The following is a 22,547-nucleotide window of genomic DNA, read 5'->3' as shown; positions in this document are numbered from 1 at the left end:
AAAATTACCTTTTTTGTTGTTGAAAATTTACCTTTTATTTGAGGATTCAGCTATTCTCTTAAATTTGTTATTATTTTTCTTTTAATTTTTAGTTGAAAATTCTTCTTTTGGTTCTTTGAAAATTAGTGGTTTTATCTGATAATTGAACAATTCCATTTACGGTTGAAAATGTATCTTGAAATGGGCTTGAAATGCGGATTTTTTCAATATTTTTGTCAGGTATGAGAGCAATGAGAACATGACGATAACGTGTTCGACGAAGGTTTGCTCGTTCGGGAAACAAGTGGTGGAGAAGGTGGAGACCGAGTACGCCAGGTTCGAGAACGGAAGGTTCGTTTATCGCATCAGCCGCTCCCCCATGTGCGAGTACATGATCAACTTCATTCATAAACTGAAGCACCTACCTGAAAAGTACATGATGAACAGCGTTCTCGAGAACTTCACCATCCTGCAGGTACAAAACTAAATCATTTAATCCAGAATTGGCAATTAATTACCGCTTTTCTCTCGTTGCGCAATTGTGAGAAACGATCTTGCGTAAACAGCTTCAAGGTTATCTATTATCTCAATTAAGCATTAAGCGTAAACAATTTCTAGGTCATATTTTTATTTGTCCCTGCATTTTCGATTGCATCACATAGTTATGACTTATGAAAAAAAATATACAAATTTAAATGTGACCTTGAAGGTGTTTACGCCAAATGCTTAATTGGGATAGGAAATAACCTTGAAACTTGTTAGGAACAAATTTGGTTACAAATTCAACTGTTTTGTTAAAAATTTGCCTTTTTGATTTAAAAATTCACATTTTTTAGTCGAATTTTCATTTTTCTTGAACAAAAATGCAACTGTTTGCATACTTTTTAGTTAAAAATTCGACTGCTTAGCAGAAAATTAAGTTATTGTTTACAATTATTATTTTGGTGTTTGAAAGTGCACTGGAATCTTCTTTGGATAAAAATTTAATTATTATTTTTAAGTTTTTCTCTTAATTTATCTGTGATCGAATACTTTTGATCTTTCTTGATTAAAAATGCAACTTTATCGTTGAAAATTCAAACTATTTTTTTAAATTTTGTGTGTTTTTTATTTTAAAATTCATCTGCTTTAGAAGAAATTATATCTTTTGTGGATAAAAATGCTACTGTTTGGTTACAAATGCTTTCTGGATGAAAATTCAACTTAAAAAAAAATGTTTCTTTGTTTTTTTTTTTTAATTAAAGCTTCATCTGTTTTGACACAATTTTCTTCTTTCTTGGATAAAAATGTAACTGTTTGGTTGAGAATTAAACTATTTTATTCAAAATTTAAACTTTTTGGTTGAAAATTTATATTTTGGTGTTGAAAAATGAACTGAAATCTTTTCTGGATGAAAGTTCATAGTAAAAAAAATAAAAAAAGTAAAATATATCGTTTTTTAATACAAATTTATCTGTTTTAGTAAATTTCATTTTTCTTGGATAAAAATGCAATGAAGTTAATAGAAAAATACGTCTTTTTGGATTGAAATTTTTTTTTCTTATATGCGTCTTTTTCGTTAAAAAATTCATATTTTGAACCTGAAAAGTCGACTGGAATCTTTTTTATATCAAAATTCAACTATTTAAAAAAAAACGTTAATAAAAATTCATCTATTTTAGTGAAATTTTATCTTTCATGTATAAAAATGCAAATATTTGGTAGATAATTCAACAATTTGGTTAAAAAGTCATCCTTTTTCGTTAAAAATTCATCGTTTTAGATCAAAATTCAACTTTTTTGTTAAAAATCGTTTTTTCCATTGCTTAAAAGTTGAAATATTTGGTTAAAAATTTACTATTTTGTTAAAGATTCATCATTTTAGTTGAGAATTCATCTCTTTGGTTGAAAATTTATCTTCTTGGTTAAAAATATAACTATTTGGTTGGATATTAACGTTATATTTATTTGTTTGAAAATTCATACTTTCGTGGTAACATTTCAATTGTTTTGTAATAAAAATCGTATTTTTGGTTAAAAATTTGTGTTTTCTGTTTAAAAGTGGAACAAATTTGTTAAAAATTCAGTTTTTTTTTAATTTAGCTTTTTGTTTTAAGATTAATAATTTAATTTAAAAAATCATTTTTTCGGGTAAAAATTACAATTTTGTATAAGAAATTCGTCTTTTTTTGTTAAATTTGGTTTCAACTTGTTTGAAAATTAACTTTTTTGTTAAAAATTAATACTTTGGTGTTTAAAATTGAAATATAATCGTTCTCGTTAAAAAAATATACTGTTTGGTTGAAAATCATTCTGTTTTAAATGAAACTTCAACTTTTTTTTTGAAAACTAAAACTTTCTTCTATTTTTGGTTAAATATTCGTCATTTTAGTTAGAAATTTAACTATTTGAAAAAAATTTGTCTTGTTCGAAATTTGTCTTTCTATTGTTTAAAAGTTTATTTTTTGTTTACAAATACATTATTTTGTTAAAGGTGCTTCAGTTTAATTGAAAATTGATCTCTTTGATTGAAAATTTATCTTTTTGGTTAAAAATTCAACTATTTGGTTTAAGATTAACAGTTTTATTAAAAAATTCATATTTTCTTTTTAAAGTTTCAATTATTTTTTAATAGAAATCGTCTTTTTGGTTAAATATTTGTGTTTTTTGGTTAAAAGTTGAACTACTTTGTTAAAAAATAAATATTTTGTTGAAATATTCATAAACTTTGTTGGGAATTTTATTATTTGGTTTATAATTCAACTTCTTCGTTAAAAATTCATTCCTTTGTTGGAAATTCAGCTATTTTTTTCATTTATCTTTGTGGCTTAAGATTCACAATTTAAGTTAAAAATTCACTTCTTTGGTTAAAAAATTTTAATTTGTTGCAAAAAATTTGTCTCTTTTGTTGGAAATTTTTTTATTTGGGTTGAAAATTTAACAACTTATTTTGAAAATCGACTTTTTTGTTCAAAATTTATATTTTTGTTTTTGGAAATTCAACTAAAATCGTCTTTGTTAAAAAATCAACCGTTTGGTTGAAAATTGTTCTGTTGGAGTTAAAAATTCTAATTTTTTTGCGGAAAATCTTCGTATTTTCTTTTAAATTTATCTTTTTGGGTAACAGTTGAACTGCTTTGTTAAAAATTTATTTTTTTTCTTAAGGATTCATAATTTTAATTTGAAAATTCATCTCTAAACGTATCTTTATGGTTAAAAGCTCAACTATTTGGTAGTTGACACGTTTTTGTTAAAAATTTAATTATTTCTTGAAAAATGGTGCAATTATTGTGCATTCGAATATTAAATTTTGAAATTAAAAAAAAATCAAGAGTTCCACTTTGGGTGCCTTAATTTCCCGTTTATTTTTTAATTAATTCAAATGGAAAAATGTCTAGCTTTAGAATGGCAATGTTTTAATTTGATTGACCGTTAAAAATGTTCCCGAAACGGGAATTGATTTTTCGATCTGCTCCTGCGTATCGTAAAAGGTCTAGGATTAAAAATATTTTTTCTTTTCTTTTTTTTGCAGGTTGTGACAAACAGAGACACGCAGGAAACGTTACTGTGCACAGCGTACGTCTTCGAAGTCTCGACGTCCGAACATGGTGCTCAGCATCACATATACAGATTAGTCAAAGACTAGCCTGATTAACCTGCTCGTCATGCAGCCATCCACCCCCATCAGTGCCTACCATCACACAAATTCATTCATACAAATAATCACACACAACACGACACTCTACACTTTTGCCAAGCGACTTGAAAAGATCGCAAAAACTCAAAAACGAAAACAATTAAACAGACACGTGCGATTACAAAATTTGCTAGACGCACGAGTTTCGCTCGTTCTGAGTCTCTTCCATGGCGACTATACAAAAAAAGCCCACAGACAATCGGTGACCGTGCACCTAACTATTTCGTTTTTACTTAGAAGAATCGGCATCGAAAAAAAAAAAACAAAGAAAAAAACGAAAATACCAACGTCTCCCAGGATTTAATCGGAAGGAAATTTATCGTTTTCTTATTAATCATGTGCAATTTCAAATACCTCCGGAGAAGCTTTTAGGGATCTCCAAGATTTCGCATCGAAATTCAGATTTTTTATTTGTAAATGTGTGCAATTTCTATTTGGCCGAAGATTTTTGTTTTTTTTCGAGAATTTTCAAACGCGGTAGAAACCAGGACGCACGTGTACACAGACACTTATACCTGCAGCCAAGCCGAGAACGAGTTTGCCTCGAAATTGAGAACTTCGAATGATATCACAGCAATTCACAAAGATCTCGAATTTGTATTGTTTTTTTTTTCTCTAGGCAGCGATTGTCTTACAGTATTCAAAGAGCTTTTTCTTTTTGCGAGTAGTGTCGATTGTCTAGAAACCGTTCCAGGGACGAATCTAATATTTTTAATCAAAAGGAATTTGAATTTGGCGCCAAATCTTGTAGGTTATGTTTCAAGTGTGGCTGCAACATTTCGGCGCGAAGTTTGAATTTCAAATTAGAATTTTGCAGGGAGGCCGTCAGACGAATTTTCTGAGTCCGGGAAATTATTTTTTCGAGGAAAACTTGACAATTTTCGAGTTTAGAATGCGCAATTCTAAAATCTTTTACTTTACAAACTTTCCATTTGAGGACTTTTATTTTTTAAGCGTGAATTTTACATTTTAAAAGAGTTTTTAAATGTAATTTTAAGAATTAGAGAATTAAAAACTTGATGAAATATTGTTTCTGTCTGAAATATTCAATTTTTAACTCAATGAATTTAAAAAATATTTTTTTAAGAAGAATCTTTTTAAAATATTGGACAATATTTTTGACAAAATAATTTTAAACTGAAGAGTTTGAAATAGAAACACTTGAATCTTTAAGTTTCAGATACCTAAATTTCAACTTTGAACGTTGCAATTTTTATTTATTTGTTTTTAAATCATTTTTTAATTTGCAAGTGAAATTGTTGAATTTTTATGTATAGTTTGAAATAAAATTATTTTAGGGGTTTTAAGCATTTTAAAAAATTTCAAAAGAATAAAAAATCCTATGAAGATTCCTAGGAAAATTGAAAGTAATGTTTTAGTATGAAAAATTATTTTTAAGAGAATATTTTAAAAAGATTTCAAAATATTCCGAAAATTGGCAAAACAGAATCTGCAGGCTTTGAAGGCAATTTTTTTTTTAATTTTACAGGATTTCTAAAAAAAACTTTGGAAAAATCCAAAATAATTTTTAAAGATATTTAAAAGTTTTCTAATAATTTCGAATTTTCTGTAGATTTCCTGAAAAAGAAAAAATCATGTGTAATTTGACAAACTAATTCTTGAGAGAATATTTAAAAAGATTACAAAAAATTTTAATCAATGAATAATAATTAACCAATTATTAATTTAAAAAAAATCATTGAGTAAGTTTAGGAGATGTTTAAAAATTCTAAAAGATAGAAATATAATTTAAAACTAGTAATGATTTCAAGGACTCTGCAATATTTGAAGGCAGTTTTTTTAATTCTATTGCATTTCTAAAAAATTTTAGAAAAAATCCAATTTATAAAGATATTTACAAGTTTTGTAAAAATTTCAAATTTTCTTTAGATTTCCTGAGAAATTTGAAAATGATTTTTTATTTACAAAAAGTAATTTAAAGACAATGTTTAAAAATATTAAAAAAAAAAACACTTTTATGAGTAGATAATAATTAAATAATTGTTTATTTACAAAAAATTTAAGTAAGTTTAAGAGATTTAAAATTTTTTTTAACATTGAAGAAGTAATTTAAAGCTAGCCAAGATTTCAAAAAGTGTAAAAAATGTGGATTTTTAAAGATTTTAAACAAATCTCAAAAGAAAATTTCTAAAAAAAATGTCAAAATATTTCTAAAATTGGCAAAAAAGAATCTGCAAGATTTGAAGGCAATTTTTTTAATTTTGCTGAATTTCTAAAAATTTTTTAGCAAAAATCCGAATCATTTTTAAAGATATTTAAAAGTTTTGTAAAAATTTTAAGTTTTTTTTTTAGATTTCATGAGAAAATTAGAAATGATGTTTTATTTTGAAAAAAATTAATTTAAAAAAATGTTTAAAAAGAATGTTTGATGACTAAATAACAATTAAAAAATTGTTAATTTACGAAAAATACGAGTGAGTTTTAAAGATTTTTAAAGGTTTTGAAAGATTTCAAAAAGTGTAAAAAATGTAGATTTTTTAAGATTTTAAACAAAAAATTTTGAAGCATTTTGAAAAGTATTAAAGATATGAAAATTTTTTTTAGATTCTTAGAAAATTTTAAAATAATTTTTTATTCTGAAAAATTGATCTCAACAGTAAAAGTGTAAAAAAATATTTCAAAATTTCAAAGAATTCAAAATTTTAAAAGAAATTTAGAAAAAATCTGAATCAGTTTAAAAAATATTTAAAAGTTTTGTCGAAATTTCAAATTTTCTTTAGATTTTCTGAGAAAATTAGAAATTATGTGTTGATTTACAAAAAATTCGAATGAGTTTCAGAGATCTTCAAAAGTTTTAAAATATTTCAAAAAGTGTAAAAAAAATTTAGTTTTTTAAAGAGTTTAAACAAAAAATTTCGAAGCTTTTCAAGCATTTTCAAAAGTTACAAAAGAATGAAAAGTTTTTTTAAAATTTCCAAAATTAACCAAACAGAATCTGCAAGATTTTAAAGAAATTCTTTCAGTTATGAATTTTTTTTCAATTCTTAGGAAAAATTCGAATAATTTTTTATGAAATTTAGAAATTATGTAAAAGTTTCAAAAATAACTTCAAATTCGCAAAGATTGCAAAAAATAGAAAACAAAATGTGGAATTTTTAAGATTTTGAAATAAATTTTTGAATATTTAAAAGAATTTTAAAACAAAACAAATTTTGACTTATAACAATAATAATTGCAACATTATTAATTTGTTACGAATAAAAATAAAAGTAATTTAACTTCTAATATAAAAAGTGTTTAATTTACAAAAAACTGCAATCATTAAACTTTTAATATTTCCAACTTAAAATTCCTTGAAATGATCATATTATGTTAAATTACGTTAATTTTTTTATCAAATTTCTGAGCAACAATTGAGTAAAAATTGTCCAATCGAAAATTGTTAAAAGCTTCCATTTTGGACCGGGAAATTTGTCCTTGATTAAAAGAGCCACCCCGTTGTAGTAATTTGAATTTGGCGCCAAATTGAGAGGTTATGTTCTAAGTGTGGCCAGAAGATTTGGGCGCGAAATTTGAATATGAAAAAGGCCTTTTGTCATTTTTCGACTCGTCCCTGTGGACTCTGAATGCTATTCCGTTTTCGTAACGATTGATTTCGAGCCACTTGTTCACCGAGAATATGGTCGACAATAATTTTTCCTTTTTGCGAGAAAGCAGCCGACAATCTTAAGATTGGCATGAGAACAAACTGTGGATTCGGAGTGGCGCGGTATCGACATAACTCTAGTATTATAGTTTTATTGATAAAAAATAAAAAAAACTAGACGATAGAGCAGACAAGACATCCACACACAGATATACATATATTACGTATAAGAGTATATATGTTAAATATTAACGCAATGATTACGATTTACATTGTTATAAATGATCGTGTATAAAGCTATCTAAGTGATCTAAGTTTTAGAGAAACGGAAGCTAAAAGGATGCCATCAACATTCGCGAGTCTCGAATTTTATTCTCATTTTCATTATTTTATTTGTATTTTACTTTTCCTATTTTTTAATTTTTATTTCTGACACCTTTCAGAAACGAGAGGCCGATTTTAAATCATGTGTATCGTACCTTCAGAGCTTCAGAGATATTTGGCGATCCAGACAGATTTTTTTTCTTTTTTTCTTTTTTTTTTTATTAGATTTTTATTGATTTTTAGACTCTGTAGAGATTTCATTACAGATTACGATTTACAGAATTTATTACTTTCCCACCCACTAGGCAGCGACACGTAGATTAGCGAGAAGTGTTTGTATTTCTTATAATCGCCTTACTTTGTACTCTAAGGTCTCTTTTCTATAATCCTTATGTGAATTTCATACCTAGCGTACAGTTTGTTTTTAACTTTTTACTATTTAGCCGTTTAACAAGAACGCAAACTCCGAGAAAAGAAGGATCAAATTTCTTACTTTTTTTATTACAGGCCTCACATACCGGTTCCTATTTCTTCTATTGTACCCTATGGTCCCTTCGGGTACATAAAATATCATATTTCCAAAATTTGGTCCATAAAGTACTCTATGTTCCCTTAATGTCCATAAAGTACGAAATCTTCAAATTTTGTCCATAAAGTACTCTTATGTTCCATTCAGGTCCGTAAAGTACCATATTTTTAAAAATTGGTCCATAAAGTACTCTATGTTCCCTTAATGTCCATAAAGTACACAATTTTCAAATTTTGGTCCATAAAGTACTCTATGTTCGATTTAGGTCCATACAGCGCCATGTTTTCAAAATTTGGTCCATAAAGTACTCTATTTTCCCTTAATGTCCATAAAGTACGAAATCTTCAAATTTTGTCCATAAAGTACTCTTATGTTCCATTCAGGTCCGTAAAGTACCATATTTTTAAAAATTGGTCCATAAAGTACTCTATGTTCCCTTAATGTCCATAAAGTACACAATTTTCAAATTTTGGTCCATAAAGTACTCTATTTTCCCTTAATGTCCATAAAGTACACAATTTTCAAATTTTGGTCCATGAAGTACTCTATGTTCGGTTAGGTCCATAAAGTACCATATTTTCAAAAATTGGTCCATAAAGTACTCTATGTTCCCTTAATGTCCATAAAATACACAATTTTCAAATTTTGGTCCATAAAGTACTCTATGTTCGATTTAGGTCCATACAGTGCCATGTTTTCAAAATTTGGTCCATAAAGTACTCTATTTTCCCTTAATGTCCATAAAGTACGCAATCTTCAAATTTTGTCCATAAAGTACTCTTATGTTCCATTCAGGTCCTAAAGTACCATATTTTTAAAAATTGGTCCATAAAGTACTCTATGTTCCCTTAATGTCCATAAAGTACACAATTTTCAAATTTTTGTCCATAAAGTACTCTATTTTCCCTTAATGTCCATAAAGTACACAATTTTCAATTTTTGGTCCATGAAGTACTCTATGTTCGGTTAGATCCATAAAGTACCATATTTTCAAAAATTGGTCCATAAAGTACTCTATGTTCCCTTAATGTCCATAAAGTACACAATTTTTACATTTTTGTCTATAAAGTACCCTATTTTCAAAATCTGTTCCATAAAGTATTCTATGCTTGAAATTTGTTCCATAAAGTACCCTATTTTGAAAATTTGGTCCATAAAGAATCCAATTCTAAAAATTTGGTCCATAAAGTATCGTATTTTCAATGATTGGTCCATAAAGTACTCTATGTTCGCTTAATGTCCATAAAGTACACCATTTTTAAAATTTGGTCCATAAAGTACCCTATTTTCGAGATTTGGACCATAAAGAACCCTAATTTTAAAATATGGTTCCAAGAATCAGAAGATATTTTAAAAAAATAGTAATAAATCAGGAAATTTTTGTATTTTTAAAGATTCCGAGATATGTTTAATAAATTTAAACAGTCTGAAGTAATTTTTAAAGTGATGTTAAAAGATTTTTTCTAAATTAATTATGTTGATTAATTTGAAGGGATTTCAAAGCGCTTGCAATATTTTTGGATATTGAATTTTCTAGAATTTCGGAAGATACGGAACAATGTTAGAGGTTTTAAGATATTTTTAAAGATTCTAAGAGATTTTATAAACTTTCCGAAAATTTCAATGATTATGAGGGTTTATTTATAGGTCTCAATTTATTTTAATCCGTTTTTCAGGTTTTTTAAAAATATCAAAGAATTGAATGCAATTTTAGAATATTTAAATGGATTTAAACAAATTGATTCAAATGAAGTGAAATATTTTGTACAGTTTCAAAGATTTGAAGACTTCTTAAATTATTTTTTGAAATTCACACTGAATTTTCATCAATTTATTCGGAATTAGTTTCAATTCTTTAGAATTGCTTTGCATTTTTTTTGAATTCAATTGATAAAAATAATGAAATTTATCAAATATTTTTAAATATATGCATGTATATATTTTTTATAATTATTAAAAGTATATTGGATAAGTTATTGGATTCTGAATTTATTCAGAAGAAGTGAGGGATTTTATCGCTTCCAAGATTTGAAGACATTTTTTTTTTGTAATTCATTTTAAATTCTCCAAGAATTCTCATTAATTTATCCTGAATTCTTTTAAAGTCTGTTGATTTTAAAAAATTTTTTTTGAGTTCTTCTACATTCACTTAATTCAAGGGATTAAAATTTGTTTTCTTTAATTTATCTTGAGTTCTTTTAAATTCTTTGGAATTCACTTAGTTTTTTTTTTAATTTACTTGAATTTTTCAAAATTCCACCAATTCTAATTAATTCAGTGTATTTTTTTGAATTAGAAAAAAATTATTTAATTATTCCTAAATTATTTTTAACATTACCTTGAATTATTTGGCATTTCATGAAATAGTTTTAAATTTTCTTTAATTTTTTTAAACTGATTTCAAACTTACTTAATTGAATTAATTTTTGCATGTTTTTGAATTTTTTTGAATTCACTCAAATAAATGGATTTAAAAAAATCAATTCGTTTGAATTCTTTTGAATTTAACTTCAACTTTTTGTAATCATTATTTACTTCCTTTTTCATAAATTAATAGGGTTTCAAACATTGGAATATATTTTAAATTTTGTTTAATTGGCCCTGAACTCAAATTTTTAAATTGTTATTCTTTTTTTCTTAAATTTACCATTAATTTTTATGAATTTTATCGATTTGAATTCTTTCCAATTCAACTTGAATTATTATTTTGTACCCATTCATCAATTCTTGGGTTTAGAAATCAGTAGGATTTTAAAGTTTGGAATTTTTTTAACACCCAGAATTCTTTTAAATTTTCGGGAATACTCTTCAATTTTTTAATGTACTTGAATTCTTCTAAATTCACTCAATTCTATTTATTTCAATGGCTTTTTTGAATTCTTAGGCATATCATAATTTTCTTTAAAATCTTTTGAATTTTTATAAGCATGTTTCGAACTTATTGAATTCAATAAATTTTTTTGATATTTTTTAAAATTGTTATACATTAATTTGAAGTTTTTAAAATTCACCTTGAATTTTTATGAATTCTATCGAATTTTTCTAGTTTACTTTAAATTCCTCTAAATTAATTCAAATTTTATCAAAATCAATTGAATTTTTTTTTATTTTAAAATTTTTTATAATTCATTTGAATTCTTTTGAATTTTTCCAATTAACTTTAATTCTGCTCATTTCAAACTTACTGAATTAAAAAAATAAAAGGAAAAATAAATAAAAAGAAATTTTATTTTAATAAATAAAATAAAATTTTAAAGGGAGTTTAAAGTATTTTAAAGAATTTACCAAATATTTTAAGCTCGATTTTGGGGGATTTCTAGAGAACTTGAAAAAAATGAAATTGTATTTTATTAAATAAAATAAAATTTTAAGGGATGTTAAAGGATTTCACAGAATTTCACAAGGATTTTAAGTTCGATTTTGAATAAATAAAAATTAAATTTTATTGTATGGAACTTTGAAAATAAATGAAATAAAATGAAGATTTATTTTACGAATTATTCCATTTTTGTTTAATATACTTGAATTATTCTAAATTTACTCAATTCTATTCAATTCAATGAATTTTTCTAAGCTCGTTTCAAACTTACTGAATTCAATTTTTTTTTCATATTTTCAAATTGTTATTAATTTAAATTTTTAAAAATTTACCTTGAATTTGATTAATGTCCTCGAATTCTTTTCATTTATCTTCTAAATTCATTCCAATTTCACGGAAATCAATAGAATTTCTTTGATTAAAAAATCGGTTTCTCTTTTATTTGAATTATTTTCAATTTATCTTGAATTCTTTTGAATTCTTATGAATTCATCCTAAATTTATTACCCTTTTGTCCCTATTTTTATCCCATAGGGACTGTGAGGCCCGTAATTATAAATTTCCAGAAAATTATCATCAAAACCGTACTTAAAGTTTAATTCGGAGAAGCGTTCATTTTTTTTACTCGACTCTCCATTCTGATCCGTTGTCTGTTCTCAAAACAGAACTTGCCTACCGAAAATATACATATTAAAAAAAAAAAACGGTCAACAGTTGAACACTAACACAAAGAAGGGACGCGTGACTCCTTAATTACGTTTTTAATTACCGTATTGTTACTTTAATTAACTTTTACGAAACAAGTGGCAATGTATTTTGATCTCTCTCTTTTAGTCAGAAATATCTTTTTTTTTTTGTTTGTTTGTTTGTTTTTAATTCAGGGTGAGAAGTAAATTTTGCCGGTCTACAATCGGCAGGTGAAATTCTTGCTTTAAGTATTTAAGTTCGGTTAGAGAATTGGCAGCTTCTGTACTTCTTAGGTGTTCGTTATCTCGTATTAGATTCTCCGGGAGAAAAATGTTCGGATTTTTTTTTATTAATTTAAAAGAAAATTTAGGAATAGAAAGACCAGCGAGATGCTTTTACGTTCTATTTTATCGTAAAAAAAAAAAACATTTTTTTTATTTGGCCTAAGATTTTTTTTTTAAATAGCCCTGATAAAAATTAATTCAGTGGTACAAAAATGAATTTTCTATCACTTTTTTTGTGATTAAGAGGATAATCAGCATTGGAATAAGTAGTAGAAAATTATTGAATAAATTTATTTTTAATTTAATCACTTTTTCAAAATGTGTAGAAATTCATTGGCATCTTTAAAGCCCTTTTAAATTCTTTTGAAATTCTTGAATTTGAAAATAGAAAAAATAATTTAATTCTTTGAAATCTTTGGAAATTCTACACAATTATTTAACTTGCCTTAAAATCTTTGAAATTAATTGCCTTACAATTTTTTGATTTTTGAATTGTTATAAATTATTTGAAATTTTATTTATTTTCAAAACTTCTCTACAAATCCCTAAAAGTCTTTCCTGAAATTTTTGGATTTTCGACAAAAATCTTGAAAATTCCTTGAATTTGGTTGGTAAAATTGGTAAAATTCTTTGAATTTTTGTAAGTTTCTTCATATTCCTTGAAATTGATGAAGTGCGATCCTTCGGAATAAAATTTATTTTATTGCCTAAGTTTTTTATAGAAATTAAAAATTAAATTAAATTTTTTACTGAAGTTCTCTAAAAAAAAGTTCAAATCACTAGAAATCTTTGACATTCTTGGAGATTCAGTCAAATTCTTTCAATCTTTTGAAATTCTTTAAAATCCCTTGAATGAGATTGAATTGAATTTTAAGGGATTTTCAAGAATTTCACAGAGATTTGATCAATTTTCTTCAATTTTCAGTAGTTGGAAATTGAACGGTTTAAAATTGAAGAAAACTTAAAAATTGAAGAAAACAAAAAATGGAAAATGTTGAAAATTAAAGCGAATTGAATTTGAAACTGTTAAAAATTTTTTTTAAATTGACAATTGAATTATGAATAGAAGAAGAAAATTCATTCGTTCAAAATTGAATTTGCAGCTATTAAAAATAGAAGAAGATTGAAAATTAAAGAACATTAAAAATTAGAGAAAATTGAACAGTTGAACATTTGAATTTTCTTCAATTTTCAATTGTTGAGAATTCAATTCTTGAAAAATAAATTCTTGAAAATTAAAAAAAAGTTAATTTTTTTATTTGAAAATGTAATTTTAAATTTTATTTATTTTTCAAAATTTGAAAATCGAAGAAAACTTGAAATTCATGTGTTGAATATTGAAACTGAATCTGTTGAAAATGGAAGACCATTAAAAATAAATGAAAATTGAATTCGCAGCTGTTGAAAGTGGAAGAAAATTGAAAATTAAAGAACTTAAAAAATCAGGGAAAATTGAACGATGAATTTTCTTAAATTTTAAACTGTTGAAAATTCCATTATAAATTTTCTTCAATTTTTAGCAGTTACATTTTTAATAGTTGAAAATTCGATTTCCAATTTTCTTAAATTTTAAACAGTTGCAAATTTTATTATAAACTTCCTTCAATTTTTAACTGCTGACATTTGTATTGCAAATTTTCTTAAATTTTCAATTGTTGAAAAGTCATTTGTTGTGATATTAATTGTTGAAAACTGAAAAAAGTTGAATTTTTATCACTGGAAAATTTAATTTTCAATTTTATTTATTATTTAAAATTTGAAAGTTGAAGAAAACTGAAAATTTATTTGTTGAAAATTAAAAATTTAAGTTCATTAAAAATAAATTAAAATTGAATTTGCAGCTGTTGAAAATAACAGTTGAATTTTAAATAATTGAAAATTATATTTCCAATTTTCTTCAATTTTAAACTGTTGAAAATTCTATTATCAATATCCTTACATTTTTAACAGTTGAATTTTTAATAATTGAACATTCAATTTCTAATTTTCTTAAATTTTAAACTGTTAAAACTTCTATTATAAATTTTCTTCAGTTTTTAAAAGTTGAAATTCAATTGTCTAAAATAGAAGAAAACTAAATTTTCAACTGTTGAAATTTTGAGAAAATTAATCATTGATTTATAAACATTAGAAAATAGAAGAAAATTAAAAATTGAATTTACAGCTGTAGTAAATTGAAGAAATAAAATAAAATTTGTCCTTCACATTTCAATAGTAGAATTTAAAACATTTGAATTTTCTTCAATTTTTAAAAAACCTTTGATCAATTTTTTAATATTTTTAATTGTTGAAGATTCAATTCTTGAAAAATCAATGGTTGCAAATTGAAAAAAGTTGAATTTTTTTCATTTAAAAATGTAATTTTCAAATTCATTTATTTTTCAAAAGTTGAAAATTGAAATTGAAACTTTTGAAAATTGAAGAACATTAAAAATAAATTAAAATTGAACATTGCATTTAAAAATTTTGAATTTTCTTCAATGTTCAACATTTGAAAATTCTGTTATTAATTTTCTTCAATTTTCAAATGTTGACAATTCAATTATTGCAAAATCAATTGTTGAAAATTGAAAGAAGTTGAATTTTTATCATTTGAAAATGTAATTTTAAATTTAATTTATTTTTTAAAAGTTGAAAATTAAAGAAAACTGAAAATTCATTTGTTGAAAATTGAAGAACATTAAAAATAAATAAAAATTGAACAATGCATTTTAAAATTTTGAATTCTCTTTAATTTTCAAATGTTGAAACTTCTGTTATTAATTTTCTTTAATTTTCTACTTTTTTATTTTTCAAAGTTTTCTAGAAATTCGTCAAAATCGAGCTTAAAATCTTTGAAAATCCTACAAAATTCTTTGAAATGCTCCATTTTTAAGGAAATTCTAGGTAAATTGGAAAAAAAGAATAATAAATTTAAATTAAATTTTTTTAAGTAAATAAAATTAATTTTTAAGAGATCTTCCAGGATTTTAAAGAATGTCACAGATTTTAAGCTCGATTTGGAGAGATTTCTAGAGAATTTGGAAAATAAATGAAATAAATGATATTTTATTTCATTAAATCAAACGAAATTTTAAGGGATTTTAAAGAATTTCACAAATATTTGAAGGCCGAATTTGAATAAATTACATTTTATTTTATTCAATAAAATGAAATTTTGAGGGATTCTGAAGAATTTTAAGCTCGATTTTGAGAAATTTCTAGGAAAATTTGAAAATTAATGAAAGTTTATTTTATTAAATAAAATTTTCAAGGATTTTCAAGGATTTTAAAGAATTCAACAAAAATTTCAGATTTAATTTTAAGGGTTTCAAACTCGATTTTAAAGGATTTCTGGAGAACTTAGAGAATCATTGAAATTTTAAGATATTTCAAAGAATTTCACAAAGATTATAATTATAACATAATAATAATAATTATATTATTATAATTATAATTTCGTAAGATCTTCAAAGATTTTAAGCTTGATTTTAACGAATTTCTAGAGAAATTCGGAAAATAAATGAAATGTTAAAATAAAAAGGTCGAAAATTAAAGAAAATTAATAATAAAATTTTCAACATCTGAAAATTGAAGAGAATTGAAAATTAAAATCTCAATTTAAGAGATTTCTAGCGAACTTGGAAAATAATTTAAATTTTATTAGTCAAATTAAAATCTTTAAACAAATTTTTAAATCCCGTAAATGATTGAAAATTCTACAAAATTGTTTAACTTTCTTTGAAATTTTTGTAACCTCTTGAAATTCCTTGGAATCATCCAAAATTAGTTTCTCAATTTTTTTCATAACTTCTTAAAAAAATCTTTTTTCCTATAACCGCGAAAAAATATAAGAAATTATAAAAAAAAAAACAGTTAAACTGAAAAAACTGAGATAAAAAATTATAATACGTTCTATCTGACTCTCAGGCCGATTTTTCATCCTTAAGAATTTTCTGCTTAAAATTTTTTTTTTATAAAAAAAGCCTCTAGAAAGAATTGTAATGATAATGTCTATGCGAGTAACGTGATGAGCATCTCCTGGTGGAATATTGTTAATTTTCTATTTTTTTGTTTTTACACACAAACACATACACGACAGCACACACGCGCGCATTCGATAAGCTGTAACGAATAGCCATTTTTTTAAAACGTTGATATGTTTCGAACAAAATTCACTTGACTTACGTGTGTATGTTCTCCATGCGAAAGTATACATAAGAGGATAAATTTCAGGCGAGAAAGAAAATATGAGCACCGACACTAATATTATTAACATTAAATAACGAGTAATGATTTTAAAGTAAGCGAATTACATTTATAAGGAAAGATTATGAAAATATATATTTATCTATGTCTTCTGTGAAGATAGAAAATAGTAGTCTCTCACTCTATATTGATGATGATATCGACAAAATCGAGAACCGACAAAAAAGAAGAATAATACAAAAAATTGGGCAGAGGTTTGTTCATTTTGGAGAGATACGCAGAAAACGAATGGCTCGAACAATACAATCTGCACACTTTTTTTCCAATATCTCTCAGGGATCAGAGTCTTTTCCCGATTTCCCTTTTTTCAAAAATTTCCCTTTCGCCCCCTATAATCGAAAAAATGTCCCCTTTTTTGTCCTATTTTTGAAAAAGTCCCTTTTTTCTATTGACATATGCTAAATTGGAGAATACAAGATTTGAATTACGCGGGCAATTTCGGACCGGAACTTTGAAACGAAACTTATTTTTTGGACGAAAAAGGATCACGATTTGAAGATTTATTATGGTATTTTTTAAAAGAATTTCTTTTAAATATTATACATTCATTACTAAACATTTTTTTCTGGATTGAAATTTTTATTTATTAAATTCATTTTTCTTTAATTTGAAACAATTTAATTTTCAACTGTTGTGAATTGAGCATTGAACTGTCAACAGTAGAATATTTAATTCTTGAAAATTGAATGAATAATTTTGAAATTGAACAAAAATTGTTAATTGTATTTTCAACTGTTGAAAAGTCAATTTTTAATTATAAACAGTTAAATTTTTTACAATTTAAAATAAAAATAAAAAACTGAAAAATTTATGAATAATATTAAACTGTCAAAAATTAAAGAAAATTCATAATTGAATTTTCGACTGTTGACAATTCTATTTTTAATTGAAACAATTGAATATATTTTTCAGTTGAAAATTCGATTGTTTTAAATTCAAGAAAACTGAAAGGTTGAAGAAAATTGATAATTCAATTATCAATTTTAGAAAATTTGTCTTTTGAAAATTGAAAAAAATTGAAAATTAAATTGATCATTGTTGAAATTGTAAGAAAATTGATAATTAAATTTTAGACTGTTACAAATTCTATTTTTTATTGAAACAATGGAATATTTTACAGTTGAAAATTCAATTGTTTTAAATTCAAGAAAACTGAAAAATTGAAAAATATTCAACTGTTGAAAATGGAAGCAAATTGATAATTCAAGTATTTCGAAAATTTGATTCTTAAAAATTGAAAAAAAATTGAATTAATATTTGTTGAAATGTTAAGAAAATTGATCAATAAATTTTCAATTGTTGAAAATTCTATTTTTAATTTAAACAGCTTAATATTTTACAGTTGACAATTTAATTATTGAAAATTAAAGAAAACTTAAAATTTGATGATCTTTTAATGTCTAACTGTTACAAATTGAAAAAAATTAATAATTGAATGATCAATTTTTGAAAATTTAACTCTTGAAAATTGAAATAAATTGAAAATATAATTGATGATTGTTGAAAATTTAAGAAAATTGATAACTGAATTTTCAACTGTTAAAAATTCTATTTTTAATTGAAACAATTTAATATTTTTTTCAGTTGAAAATTCAATTGTTTCAAATTCAAGAAAACTGAAAAATTGAAGAATATGCAATATTCAACTGTTGAAAATGGAAGCAAATTGATAATTCAAGTATCAGTTTTCAAAAATTTGATTCTTAAAAATTGAAGAAAAAAAATTGAAAATTGAATTAATAATTGTTGAAATTTTAATGAAATTCATAATTAAATTTTCAACTGTTGAAAATTATATTTCTAATTCAAACAGTTGAATATTTTACTGTTGAAAATTTTAAAATTGATGAATATTTAATATTAAACTGTTGAAAATTGAAGAAAATTAATAATTGATTCATCAAAAGGAGAAAATTTCATTTTCGAAAACTGAGAAGAATAAAAAATTGAATGAATAATTACGGAAATTTTAAGAAAATTAATAATTGAAGTTTCAACGAATAAAAATTTTATTTTGAAACTAGAAAAAAATTGAAATTTGAATTTTCAATTGTTAAATATTGAAAGAAAATTGAAAATTGAGTTTTCAGCAATTGAAAATTATTTTTTCCCTCTTTTCATTCGATTTTTTAACAGTTGATTTTTTAACAATTAAAATTTCAGTTTTCAATTTTTTCGATTTTTTGACAGTCGAAAATTCAACTTTTTAAAATTGAAGACAATTGAAGTTGCAATGTTTGAAAATTAAAAAAAAAATGAAAAATGAAATTAAAAATTTCGTTTTCAAAAATTAAATTTTTAATAGATGCAAATACAATTTTCAAATTTTTCAAAAGTTGAAAAATCAATTCTTCAAATATAAAGAAAACTGAAAATTCAGTTTTGAAAAATTGGAGGAAACTAAAAATGAAAAAAATTAAACATTGAGTTTTCAATAGTTGATTATTTTTAAATTGTAAATTCAGTTGTTTAATAATGAAGAAAATGGAAAATTCAATTGTTGACAATTGAGTTAGAAACCGGTGAAAATCGAAAAAAATTGATAATAAAATTTTCAACAGTTGAAAATTGAAAAACATTAATATAATGAACGAAAGTTGAATTGTTAATAGTTATAAATTCAATTTTTAATTTTCTGCGATTTTTCAACAGTTGGAAATGCAATTTTTAATTGTCTTCTCTTTATCAATATTAAAAAAATCAATGGTTAAATATTTTTTTTAGCTGAAAATTTAATAGTTGAAAATTGAGTTTGCAAATAGTGAATATTTGGAAAAATAAATAATACAATGATCAAATATTGCTAATTGAAGAACATTAATATAATGAACGAAAATTGATTTTTTAACAGTTGAAAATTCAATTTTCCATTTTCTTCCATTTTTCAATAGGGGATCGTCCATATATTACGTAAGAATTTTTTCTTTTGTTTATATCGCTGTGTCCTTTTCAACTTGATAAAAATATTATTTTCGTCTTTATTCAAACAACAGAAAAACGTCTTACGTAATATATGGACAATCCCTAGTTGAAAATTCAATTTTTAATTTTCGATTTTTCAACAGTTGAAAATTCTATTGTTTAAAAACTGAAGAAAGTTAAATATTCATCTGTTGAATATTGAATATAATCAAAAATTGAATTATAAGCTTCCGAAAATATACTAACTGCTATAGTTTAATCAATAAAAATTTCAATGTATGAGTTTTAAGAAAATCTTCAATACCATAAGTCATTAAAAAATCATTTAAAATCATTAAAATTATTAAAATTAATATTTAGTTGTTCACCTTTTTCGTGAAAAAATGGTCCTATTTCCCCTTTTTGAGTTCCTTTTGAACTGTGATCCCTGATCTTTGTATATATTTTATAATAATTGACTACGAGAAAGTATTGTTAAAAAATTATTGTCTAAATTTTGATTTTTTTGTAGTTTCTAACTCATTTCGAATATTTGATAAACATCGGATTAGAGACTGAAAAAGAGTCGATTTTTTGTTGTAAAAATATGTATGAAAAACAGGTGTGTCTATTTGTAGTGCTTTAAGTATTTTAAATGTTCTAGAAAAAATTTCTAGAAAAACAGTTCTAGAAAAAAAGTTCTAGAAACTTTCATAGTTTCTAGAACTTTCATAGTTTCTAGAACTTTCATAGTTTCTAGAACTTTTATAGTTTCTAGAACTTTTTATGGAGAAATTGTACATTTTATTGAATTTCAGTCTCTGATCTGTATTTTGTTCTGTAAAAGAAATTCGATTTTTCAGATTTTTTTAAAAATAAGGTTTTCCTAATTTAAAAAAAGTGAAAAATTGAAATTTGAAAAAATTGTTAGGTACATTTTTTTGCAATTTGTGTAGATTGTTTGATGCAACAGAAGCTTTCATTTGAGATTTATATTTGTCCATATCCTTGAACTGCCATATCAAAGAATTGAGCTTGATCAGAATTGACAAATAGAGCAAAAAAAAAAAAAATTGTGTTGCGGAAGTCAAAAAGAAGGAGAAGGATGAAGAAAAAGAAAAAGAAAGAAACGAGAAACCTTACCTGTATATTGTGTTATCATAAAAGAAACGAAATGAGGATCAAAGTAGTTGATTTAACGAGTAAATGGAAATAAATGAAAATGATATATCATTAAATTAGAGGTTTAAAAATATAATAGAACTCAGTATATGTACAGTATTTGAAAAACATGTTTATAATTTGTATGGAAAAATAAATAATTGATATAAAATTATTCCCTCAATTATTTATTCCTTTCCTTTCATCGTGTTTTATAAATAAACAATTTTTTTTTTTTTAAGTTGAAAAATATTCTTATAATTTCTGGTTTCAAGATTTTTACAGATAAAATGTCTTTTGAAGAAAGAAAAAAATATACCAAGGAAAATAAAAAAAAAACTGTTTAGACACAATTTACCTCAGCCTGGGTAATCCGGGTTGAAAAAAAAATTATTTTTTAAATTTTAAAATGGTTGAGTTAAAAAAATTCTGAAAATTTAAATATTATATTTTTTATTAAAAAATAATTCCTTTTTTATTAAAAATTCAACGACATACTTTAAAATTCATGTATTGTTGCAAATTCGTATTGTTTGTCAAAATTAATCTCTGGTTGAAAAATTATATTTTCGAATCGAAAATTTAATTCTTTTCTAGAAAATATTCGTTCTTTTTGGGATGAGAATTTTTGCTTAAAAATTCCACTATTTTTGTTTAAAATTAAAATGTAGTTTTTTTTTTAATTCGTTCTATGGCTTGAAAATTGATAAATATTTTAGAAAATTAAACGTTTTTCAAGTATCGTTTCAACTACATTCTTAAAAAATTATTTTTTGTTTTAAATTAAAAATGTAATGTTGCATTTTGGTGCAAATTTGTATTTTCTTTTGATATAATTTAATTCTTTTATAGGAAATTCGTTTTTATTGTTTAAACATTCAACTAATTGGTTGTAAATTAATTTTTTCGCTGAAAATTCTTATTTTCAGTTTTAAAATTGATTTTTTTTTGCAGAAATTTTGTTGCTTTTGGGTGAAGAATACAAACAAATTTAGTTAAAATTTTGATTCTTTGTTGCAAATTCCAATATTGTTGTTAAAAATTCACCTGCTTGGTTGAAAATTCAACTATTAAAAAATGAATATTTTCGGGTTGAAAATTAAATTTTTTTTGTAGAAATTTCGTTCCTTTTGGGTTGAGAATTTATGTTAAAAGTTCGAATTTTTTCTCGAAAATTAAACTGTAGTTTTTTTTAGAAAATTCGTCCTATGGCTTGAAAATTGAAAAATATTTTGGAAAATTAAACGTTTTTCAAGAATCGTTTTAACTACATTGTTAAAAAATTATTTTTTGTTTTACATTAAAAATGTATTAATTTTTTTAAACGAAAATTTAATAATTCCATTTTTTTAAAATTGATCTTCCTAATTTGAAGATTCAACGATTTGGTAACTAATTCCTGAATTTTGGTGCAAATTTGAATTTTCTTTTGATATTATTTAATTCTTTTATAGAAAATACTTTTTTATTGTTTAAACATTCAACTAATTGGTTGCAAATTAACTTTTTTGCTGAAAATTCTTATTTTCAGCTTGAAAATTGATTTTTTTTGCAGAAATTTGGTTGCTTTTGGGTTAAGAATTCATGTAATTTGGTTAAAAATGTGATTATTCGTTGCAAATTCCACTGGTTTTGTTGAAAATAACTGTTGTTTTTTTTTTTTTAGAAAATTCGCCCTGTGGCTTGAAAATTGAAAAATAATTTGTAAAATTAAACTAATTGGTTAAAAGTTAAAATACTTTGTTAAAAATTCAATTTTTTCTATTAAATTCGTTTTTTTTAAAATAAATAATCTCTTTTGGTGGACTTTTCAACTAAATTGTTAAAAAAAG

General features: G+C 23.9%; 1 protein-coding gene across 3 annotated transcripts in view; it reads left to right on the top strand.

The window, feature by feature from the left end:
- LOC117173208 (protein scalloped) overlaps window positions 1-4,631 on the top strand; it is a 310,159-nt gene extending 305,528 nt beyond the window's left edge. For all 3 annotated transcript variants that reach the window (XM_033361657.1, XM_033361656.1, XM_033361655.1), the window contains 2 exons: window positions 220-454; window positions 3,491-4,631. In XM_033361657.1, the coding sequence (XP_033217548.1) occupies window positions 220-454; window positions 3,491-3,604 (349 nt within the window). In that variant the 3' untranslated portion in view covers window positions 3,605-4,631. The remainder of the gene's footprint in view (window positions 1-219; window positions 455-3,490) is intronic.
- Window positions 4,632-22,547: the final 17,916 nt, after the last annotated feature.

This window comes from Belonocnema kinseyi, chromosome 5 (assembly GCF_010883055.1).
Source record: "Belonocnema kinseyi isolate 2016_QV_RU_SX_M_011 chromosome 5, B_treatae_v1, whole genome shotgun sequence".
In the NCBI taxonomy this organism is placed as follows: Eukaryota; Metazoa; Arthropoda; class Insecta; order Hymenoptera; family Cynipidae; genus Belonocnema; species Belonocnema kinseyi.
The sequence above is the reverse complement of the archived record's forward strand: the minus strand, read 5'-3'. Positions and strand labels throughout refer to the sequence as shown.